This window comes from Telopea speciosissima, chromosome 3, assembly GCF_018873765.1.
Source record: "Telopea speciosissima isolate NSW1024214 ecotype Mountain lineage chromosome 3, Tspe_v1, whole genome shotgun sequence".
Lineage (NCBI taxonomy): Eukaryota > Viridiplantae > Streptophyta > Magnoliopsida > Proteales > Proteaceae > Telopea > Telopea speciosissima.
Genome location: NC_057918.1, coordinates 36,404,834 through 36,415,220, shown reverse-complemented (window position 1 = coordinate 36,415,220; position 10,387 = coordinate 36,404,834). Strand labels below are relative to the sequence as shown.

Below are 10,387 nucleotides of genomic sequence, written 5' to 3'. Positions count from 1 at the left end.
TATACTGTGACTGAGTTTCTTTATTGAGTGGGGCCCACATACAGTGTTGTGAGTGAGGGTGTGTGTTGTAATTTTCCCCGTATTAGTGAAGTGAGCTCTGTGTTATTGTCCCGTGGACGTAGGCCACCATGCCGAACCACGTAAATCCTTTGTCTTCGCACTTTATACTTTTCTGCGATTCTTTATTATACGTTTTGGCTTCATACATGCCGATTAGTGCGGGACGAATTTCCACCACAAGAGGTTGGTTTGAGTTTTTCCACAACTTTATTTCTAAGCTTTCGATTGGGAGTAAAAGACTTTGTTTATGAAACAATTTTTTTGGTCTTTTGGTAGAGATGATGAGATGAAACCCATTAGTTGCAGATGAGATTGAAATTTTCTTTTCATTTTTTTTTTTTAATTTTCTCTGTTTTTCCGAGTGTTTCCTCCTTTGCTAGGAAGATGGAACGACTAAAATTGGGTTCTATTTCATTTATCTCTCTCCCTCCGGTTTTCTTCTTCTTCTTATTTTCTCTCTCTCTCTCTGTCTCTAAATCTTCAGGCGGTTCTTCTTCTTTTCTCTCTCCATTGTCAATGAGTTCATTGCCTCGAATGTAATCTCTATCTCTTGTAAAATTGGTTGGATGTCTCTCCTGTAAATTCCAATCAAACAATTTGAGCTTGTCCCAATCAAATAGAAAGAAATTCAAACTTTTCGTATGGAATCATTCTCCATTCTCCCATACTCCTACTTCTCTACCAAGTTTCTGCACAATTAGTTGTAGACATACCAAATGCCCAACACTAATTTTCAAGAAGAACACGATATGATCAGAAGATCTAAGCAAGAACCTGGGGATTTTGGATTGAATTGGGAAGATTTCCTGAATTTGAATTCATTGAAGTGGATTTTGTTGGGTTTAATGGTAAGATCCATTTGAATTTTTTTTCCAAACCTTAAAAGATTTGGGGAAGATGAGGGCATTTTGGTCAATTAAAACACAATTTTAACATTTAACGTCTACCATTAACGGACTGGGTGTTTTTGTTACTTAGTTTGGGAAGCAGGGGAGGTTCGTGAAAATTTTCAAACCTCACGGGTGAAAGTGTAATTAAGATAAACCTCAAGGGAGGTACGTGAAATTACTTTGCCCATCAAATTAACCATGTGGTCATTAAAGAGCAAAAGTGGAATCAAATTCAATTTCAAAATTGAAACAACTTCTCAACTATTTCAGAATCTCCATTTCATTTGATTTCTATTTTACTGAATAAAAGTGCAAAAATCAAATCAAACAATTTTAGAAATAGAAATCATCCCATAAAATTGAAATAAAAATTACAACAACTATAGAGGCATAAAACTAATGAGTCACACTATGAAATTATGGGAGAGGATTAGTGAAACACACCTGAGAAAAAGATACTACTATTTCGAAGAACCAATTTGGTTTGATGACAGGAAGATCCACAATAGAAGTTATCTACCTACTTAGGAGACTCATGGAAAGATTTAGAGAGAGCATGAAGGATCTCCCATATGGTCTTTATTGATCTAAAAAAAAACTTATGGTAGAGTTCCTAGAGATTTAATCTGGCATCCCATATGGTCTTTATTGACCTAAAAAAAACTTATGGCAAAGTTCCTAGAGATTTAATCTGGCATGCGTTATAATGTTTCAAGTAAATATGTAGACATAATTAAAGATATGTATGATGGTGTGATGACTAGTCTAACAACTGTGAAGGGTCAAGGTAGTGAATTTTAAATTACAGTTGAGTTACATCAAGGATCAACATGAAACCCTTATCCGTTTTGCGATTATCATGGATGAGTTAACCAAATACATCTAAGATGAGGTTCCTTGGTGTATGCTTTTAGCTGATGACATTGTTTTGGTGGATGAGACAAAAGCTAGACTTAATGCCAAACTGGAGTTATGAAAATCAACATTGGAATCAAAAGGGTTTAAGTTAAGCAAAACGAAGAGGAAGTATATGGTATGTAACTTTAGCAACTCCTAGACGGATAATGAGGGGGTGAAAGTTAATGAGATGGAGATTCCGCAAAGTGACCATTTTAGGTATCTAGAATCAATCATCAGTAAGGAAGGTGATATAAAAGATGATATCCCACAGAGGATTAAAATAGGATGGATGAAGCGGAGATGTGCATCGGGAGTGTTATGTGATCGACGGATCCTTTAAAGTTTAAAAGAAAATTATACAAGACAGTCATATATGATGCATGACATAGAGTGTTGGACAATTAAGAAGCGTTATATAAATAAGCCAAGTGTAGCGGAGATGAGGATGTTGAGATAGATGAATGGTAAAATCAAGAAGGATAAAATTAGGAATGACCACATTAGAGCTGATTTGGGAGTAGCCCCGATCCAAGATAAAGTTGCCTAAGGTGTCATGGCCATATTCAATGAAAACCGTCGGATGCTCTAGTTCCAAGGAGTGACTTGATTCAGATTGAAGGTACTATAAGAATAGGGGCAGACCTAAAATGACTCTAAAAGAAGTAATGAGGAAAAACATGCATAATATAGGTTTTTTTTTCTTCCTAATATGACGTTGAATAGAACTGATTGAAAGTTAGGATCCATGTAGCCGACCCCAATTAGTTTGTTTAAGATTAATTTGTAGTTGTTGTCATTGTTGTGTTCTTGTTCTTTTATGTTTATTATTAATTCTTTTTATCTTATTAAGGATAAGTATAGTCGACCCATTTAATTGGGATAAGGTTTAGTTATTATTCTTAAAAATTGAAATAAAAATCATACCAAATCATGCTTAATATCACCTTGTAAAAAGGGCTTTTACTTAAAAACTAAGGATGAATCCAAAAGGAAATAAGTTCACAAATAGGTACATCAACTAAAGATTCTCTTCGTGACATGCTTTGAAAGAGAAACTATTGCTGCCGAGTAGTTGACTCATTAAAAAAAAAAAAAAACCCTATTGCTACTGACGTACAGTAGATCCAATTAAAATCCGAAGATAGAAAACAATTATCAATAAATTCATAATGACACGTGTTACACGTCAATACGAACTGTGAAACCGTTTAATAAATTTGGTAGGTTCGCATAGGATTCTCACTACAAGGGCCCCACATGTAACAACAACTAAGAAGTCCTTACGATATGGTGTTTAAAAAAAAAACATAGGATTGTCGGCGATTGTATCAGTCTTGGGCCTTCTTATCAAAAAAACAAAAAAAAGTTCGCATTGGTATCGGTCGCAGTTGATACTGATATTGATAAGGATCAGCAGCCATTTTTAGGGAGACAATTTTATCCCCCATGATATTGATCAATCGATGACTGATACTGATTTCTAAATCCAGGACAGATACATTACGGATTTGGTAATTTTTTTTTATTAAAAGGATTTTTTATCCCAATGACCATTACCATCACTTATACCGTGAACTAAATTTGTAATCAAATGGATTTGTCATATACAAGGAAAAGAGGCTCTCTTAAAATCTGTTGTTTTTCCTATGAGAAATTTTATTTCTATATATTTTAAAATGCCTATATCACATCACTAACATGTTAGAAAAGTTGCTTCAAATTTTTCTGGGGCAAAAGTTTTCATGCACGGTCGTACATGTGCACGATCTGCATTAAATGCAGTTAGATTAGCATAAACGTTAATCTAAAATGACATAAAAGCTTTACATCTCTTATTTGATGGAGTTGATGAGAGAATCTTCCATGTATGAATACCCTCCCTTTTTTCTAGGGAGACAATAATGAATAGTTAAAGATACATTGGATATCATGGGATCGCCTATATCAATCGAAGAAAAAAGGAGATATGGGTTTTCGTGACTCTACTCTTCATAATCGTGTTTTATTATCTAAATTTGTTTTTAGACTTTGATTTGATCCGGACTGTTTACTAACACGTTTCATGAAGGCAATATATTATCCAAGGTTTGATTTTTTTATTCTAATATTGGACATGATCCTAGTTGGGGTTGGAGGAGTACTATGATTGGGATGGAAGTCCTTATTGGTGGTCTAAGTTGGTGTATTGATAATGGGTTTTCTATTAACCCGTGGTTGAATAAGTGGTTACCTACCAATGTGGGAATGAAATCTGCCACTTCTCGACTATTAAATTCTTATTTATCTCTTGTTGCTGATTTTATTGATCATGATAATATGACATGGATGAAGGATTTATTAGATCATAATCGTGTTTTATTGTCTAAATTTCTCTTTTATTTCAAGGGAGTAAAATAGCTTTGATGATTTCCTGACAAGGAAGGTTCTATCGATTACGTGGACGATAGTATGACCTACTTTCGATCCATGAATTATAGAGTTAATTTCTTTTCCATCCATGTGTAATACACATTAATCTTAATAAATGTGTGTGTTACTACCCAAAAAAACACAAACCAATGTCAATATTGATATCATCAATACAAATCGGCCGTATCAAGTTCAATCCATTTTACCCAAAAAAATACCGATACCATCAATTTTTAACAATTTTGCCTTCGATCCATATCGGTACATACCGCCGATACAACCGAAAAGTAAGGTACCCTATAAAAAGTTACACAAAATTTGTTTTTTTTTGTATAATTTCGTACGTATATGGGCCCCACAAGGCCACTTGACCCTGAAAACATTAAACGGCATAAACCACAATCACAAAACTTTCTCTCTCTTTCTCACATCAAAAAACCGCTTTGTCTGCCATCATCTTTGTGGTCTGGTATCTGTGAACTGTCCCTAACTGAGTCTACCTTTTAGATAGATGTGGGGTCAAAAGAATCCACAAAACTAGTTCTATCTCACCCCCACTATAAAAACCCTAAACTGCTTTTGGTTCATTTCGGTTTATCACTTTCTCTTTCTCTCTCGTACTTAGGTTCCTTTCTCATCATCTCTCTTTCCCTTTTCTTTTTTTTTTTTTGATAATATAAACCCTAAAAACCCTTAAATCTTCCTCTCGATAACTCCGCCAACGGACATGGAATCGGCAACAGATATGGGATCAGAGCTCATCCTCCATAGTTCGTCGTCGGCGATGGTTGCAGCCGCCGATTCATCTCAAATCCAACTGGCTTTTCCTCGGAAATCTTCATCATCCAAGGATCGTCACACCAAGATTAATGGGCGAGGCCGTCGAGTCCGGATGCCAGCACTCTGTGCTGCGCGTATCTTTCAACTGACTAGGGAACTAGGCCACCGATCGGATGGTGAGACTATTGAGTGGTTGCTCCGCCAAGCGGAACCCTCGATTATAGCAGCCACTGGCACCGGCACTATTCCGGCTTCTCCTATCTCCACTAGTGTAGGGCAGATCCCTGCTTCTTCTCCTTCACCGTCTGCTTGTTCGGCCCCTTCTTCTTCCTCATCTCCTTGTAAGCTTGTGCCGGTCTCGGTGGCTCCCGATAATCGAGTTCCAACGAGTTTCTTGAGGTTTGAACAGTCTCAACCGATCTGCCGGCTCGATTTGTGTCAGCCCGTTGGATTGGAGTTCCCCAATAATGGGTTTCGACATATGCCTTTCACGGCAATGTTGTTTCAGCCATCCACCGAAGAGGAGGGAGAGGGAGATGGAGACGGAGAAGAGCATCAACAAGAACCGCCACAGCCAATGCCTCAGGCTCAGGTAAGTTGAGGAGTAACATTTCTATTTATAAATAGATACTTTTCCATTTATTAGGTTGAAGTGTTTTTGGTATTTTTAAAGTCTCTCCTTGGAATTCCTCTAATGGTGTTGATGGATTAAATGGATGAAGAGGAAAGAAGAGGATCGTTAGGCAGGTTAGGTTTCTTAAGGATTTGGATTACCATTAAGGATGTTAAATAGTAAAGATACCATAGTAGTTACATGACATTACACAATGGAAATCTAAATCATCTTTTCTTGTTACATGGTGGGATTGGAAATTTTTTTTTTTTCCGGAACTATTTTGTTTCCTTGTTGAGGGGGGCCAATGTGCTTTACCATGGAAAGCGGAATTTTTTCTCTTTTCTGCTGGGTGGTTTTGTTTGCTTGCGAGGAGCTAAGGAGGCAAGGAGATGCGTTGTTAAGGTGGGGTCCCAACCCCCAACCGCCCAGAGTTACCAGGACCCACCATATAAAAAGTTACGAAAACGTGTGCACTATACAGAAAAACTGAGAACCCGCCTGTGGCACCATTTGGGGAGGGGGTTTGCAGAGGCAAGCCAGGCCAAGCGAAGGGAGAACCGGCCCCTTAGAGTGACCGTCCAGACTCCAGACTTCCTTATCTAAGGGGGGACTGTGGGATTTGTTTTAGTGGCTTTGATGTTGGCTCCATAAGGCATGGATGACCAAATTAGAGGGAGGCGTCTCAAACCACCCTCCATTCTGGATAGAGGGAGAGGAGGTGGGGCTCCACTTGTACCTGCCCTAAAGAGGAGATGTTAAATGGTTTGGTTTGGTGCAAGAATTTTTAGGTAAAATCAAAATCATTTCATTCAGTAAACCATTTCAGTTTCAACGGTTTTGGTTTTAAACATAGTTGGAAAATCGGGTTTTGATTAGGACGAGTCATCCGAGTCGAGTTAAAATTTTGGAAAACCTTGTCAAGAGTCGTGTAGACTAGGTCAGGGTAAAAAATGACGAGACTGGGTCGTTAATTGTCCGAGTCAAATAAGACTTAGTATTTTTACCTTGAATCATGATAAACTTGACGAGTTCAGTCAATTTTTTAAAAAACTATAAAGCTTTTTCACTTAGAAATTGAGTCGAATAAAATACTAAATTTGTATTTTAAAACAGTAAAAAATTGAGTTGAGTAAAATACTAAATTTGTATTTTAAAACAATAAGAAACCCTCAACTCTGCCATTCCCTTCCCTTGTTCAATGGTATAAACTCAAAATGCATTCATATGTGATTCCTTATTTTATCTAATTTTTTCATATTTATTTTTTTCTGTATTTTTGTGTTTTTTAATTAATTTATACATATTATTGTATTAAAAAAATAAAAAACGTGACTCGACTTTCTAAAACTTGGTTTTCCAATTATGGTTTTAAATGGCTTTAAATGGTTTTATTAGTTTTTTGTTGTTTTTGTGGGAAATGCTGCTTGATTGCGTACCCCTACACCTAGACACAGGATTGGCAAAATGACCACGTAGTTATATCCATATCCTTGATGCATGCTCCCATTGGCCCCCATGCTGGTGCAAGGGCCACGGGATCAAGCAGTGTTGCTCTCTCCCTGATTTTTTATTGGATATATGTAAACTTAACATTGAATCGAATTGGTTATTAGTATATGTTATCTTTTAATAATTGTTAGGGCAAGAGAACGCTACTTGGTCTTGTGCGGTGCACGGCCTTTGCGCCCAGACACATGGCCACGTGAAACAACCATTGCGTAACAAGGATTTCCACCTTTCCATGGGGTGCAGTGGTCATTTTGCGCAACCCTATGTTTGGGCGCTAGGGCAGCGTGCACATGACCAAGTAGTGTTCTTTTTCCCTAATTGTTTATATGTTCTAATTTTTTTGGAAAAATTAAACTATGGGAGAGTGTGTGTGCCCTGCACATAGACAATGAAGGGGTAAAATGACTGCCCACCCCCTATGAATGGCAGTAATGACAACGCTGTTGATGCTTCCACATGCTATCTCATTGGCCTCCACGCAAGGGTTGCGTTCCCTCATAGAGAATTTTTGTCCCAATTTTTTATTTAAAAGATCTCTTAACCATGAATGAGTTAATATATATATACGTGAACAGTTTACCATCGGTTTAAACACGAACAATTTCTTCAACAGTTTCACAATTCGTTATAAACAGCTCGGTCCGGCTTTGGTAAATAGTTTTGACACTCTTAGAGGAGGGCACCTGATCGTCAGCCAGCTAGTGAGGATCAGAAAGGACTTCTTAGGGGTTTTGATTTTATAAAAAAAAAATACTTCTTAGGGGTTTTGGGGTGGGGTGGGAGGAGGAGATACCGAGTGCATTCATAGCCACCGCTTGAGAGTCTAAATCCCAAAATCTCACGGAAGTCAATGAGCATCGACAGGAAGGGACAAGGGGTAAGGGCCATACTGTCTCTCTTTTTAGATCTCTCATGAGGATCTATTTATCAGTGTGAAACATTGATTTACCTAAGTGGAAGTAATCAATTAGGTTTATGACAAAACCTAGAAATCAATCATTGATCCAACTTGAGTACTACTACGGGATACACCTTAATAGAAAATTGAAGATTAATGATAATAAGTCTTAGTGAAGGTTATTGAAATCAAAATTGGTGTTCAAGCGGTCTCGTTGATTTTGATATCTTATCAGAATCAGTCCCAAAAACCCTAGAATTAATCATGAAATCTAAAAACTCAATGATCCGATGACCAAAACCCTATAACCAATGGATTTGGCAGCTCTCTTGTGCCGCATGACTTGCAGCGCACATCGTGCGACTGAGGAGCTCCAATCCTCATACCAACACACATTCTGACATGTTGGCATGTGTATCGAGGCCTCCCCAGTCGCACGATGTGCGTTGCACACCATGTTGTGCTGGAGAGGAGCCGAATCCATAACCAATCTCATTGAATTGGTAATAATCGGGATCAATCCAATTCTGATTCTTTGAAATAATGGTCAGAGTAATAACTAGTGGATTCTTACCCCAAAAAAAAATAATAATAATAACTAATGGGTCGGTGTTCTCTGGTGGAGTGTAGCCTTTGCATGGGCACGGAGCCAGTGAAAATATGCACATTGATATCTTGGGGGTGAGATTTTTACTTTTCATGGAGGGCAGAGTGATCATTTCATCCTCATCTATCTAGACATGGGTGATACACTCCCCACAGAGAACTTTCTTTCTAACTAATGAGGTCCCAAATGTGTGTACGTACTAGACACTAAAGCAACATTGATGTCTTAAACTCTCAGGCCAGAACCGCGATCACATTCAACCCTTTCACCCTTTACCACTACCCCAGCTGATTGCCACACCCCCACAGAGAAGGAGAGAAGGAGAGAAGGAAAGAAGGAAAGGATTTTACGAGGGTCAGCCTTTGCCCACATTCTTGATGAGCTGACTTACTCTTAAACCATTAATGGTTTCTGACCACCACTTGTGTACACTTGATATTGACAGCTAATGGGTACTCATTTGGGGCAAAAGTTAATATAGAAACTAGGGTCAGCGGGTTGGACAACCCCCTATGAAATTCGAACCCCAATCAATCTGCCACATCAGTAGGGGTGTCAATAAAATCCGGCTGGCCCGAACCTGCCCTAAGCCCAGCCCGGATCCGACCCTGATTTTTCAACCCTGAGGGTGGGTTTGGGTTTAGTTATAATCTGGCCCTGGTAGGGTCGGGTCGGATCGGGTCAGGGTTTAGATCTTGGGCTTAGCCCGACCTGACCCAACCCGACCCTATATTAATTATGAGTATATAATATTACACATATATATATATTTTTGGTCTAATATTTATTTATCTATATAGCCTAATAAAAAAATTAAAAAACAAAAGACAAAAAAAGCGCTATATATATATATATTTTTGGTCTAATATTTATTTATCTATATAGCCTAATAAAAAAATTAAAAAACAAAAGACAAAAAAAGCCCTAAAGGCACATGAGATTACAGACAAAATCAGGGTCACAGTCAGGATCAATCAGGGCCAACCTGACCCTCTACCCGACCCTATCAGGGTCAATCAGGGCCGGGTCGGGTCAGGAAAAACCCTGATAAGGTCGGGTCGGGTCGGGTCAGGGGTTAGGTTAAGGCCTCTAGGGTTGGATTAGGGTTTAGGGCAGGCCCGACCCAACCCGACCCATTGACACCCCTAGCCACATGGTAAGAAATCATGTTCAAAGTTGCAGGGAAATAGAGCTTTGAAACACCCTAGTCTGTACTGTACTGTACTTGCCTGACTGCGATGCTAACATGTAAAAGAGCAATGACGGGGTGGTGGTCCATGAATAATAAGGTTTAGGCTGCGTTTGGTATGCATTCCTTACTGGGCAGTGACAAAATGGGAGACAAAATTGCCTTCCTTACAAAGGCAATTTTCCCATTTGTAATCTATACCGTTCTATTTATAACTTTGTCATTAAGAACAGCTTCTAGTTGCTAAAAGAATTGAAGTGGCTCTCAAGAAAGGTCTGTCTTGTGTTGGAATATATGGAATTCAAGGAACAATTTTGTGTTGTTCCCTTTCCTCGCCAAATTTGATGTATTGCACGATGATACAAAATGCCAAAAGCAAGGTTCGTATCCTGCTAAAAGCAACACCAAGACTAGCACTTCACCCGGGATGGATGGATCTATAGATCTCTCCGCGCACCACTTTGCCTGTTGGCACCTCACAGCAGCTAAAACAAAAACTCAGAATCCACTTCATACTGACAAGGCAGAA

At 38.5% G+C, this 10,387-nt stretch overlaps 1 protein-coding gene across 1 annotated transcript; it reads left to right on the top strand.

Moving 5' to 3' along the window:
• Positions 1-4,934: 4,934 nt before the first annotated feature.
• Positions 4,935-5,869, top strand: LOC122656226 (transcription factor TCP11). Its single transcript, XM_043850704.1, has one exon. It carries the CDS (start codon positions 4,987-4,989, stop codon positions 5,638-5,640), a length of 654 nt encoding a protein of 217 aa, XP_043706639.1. The 5' UTR covers positions 4,935-4,986; the 3' UTR covers positions 5,641-5,869.
• Positions 5,870-10,387: the final 4,518 nt, after the last annotated feature.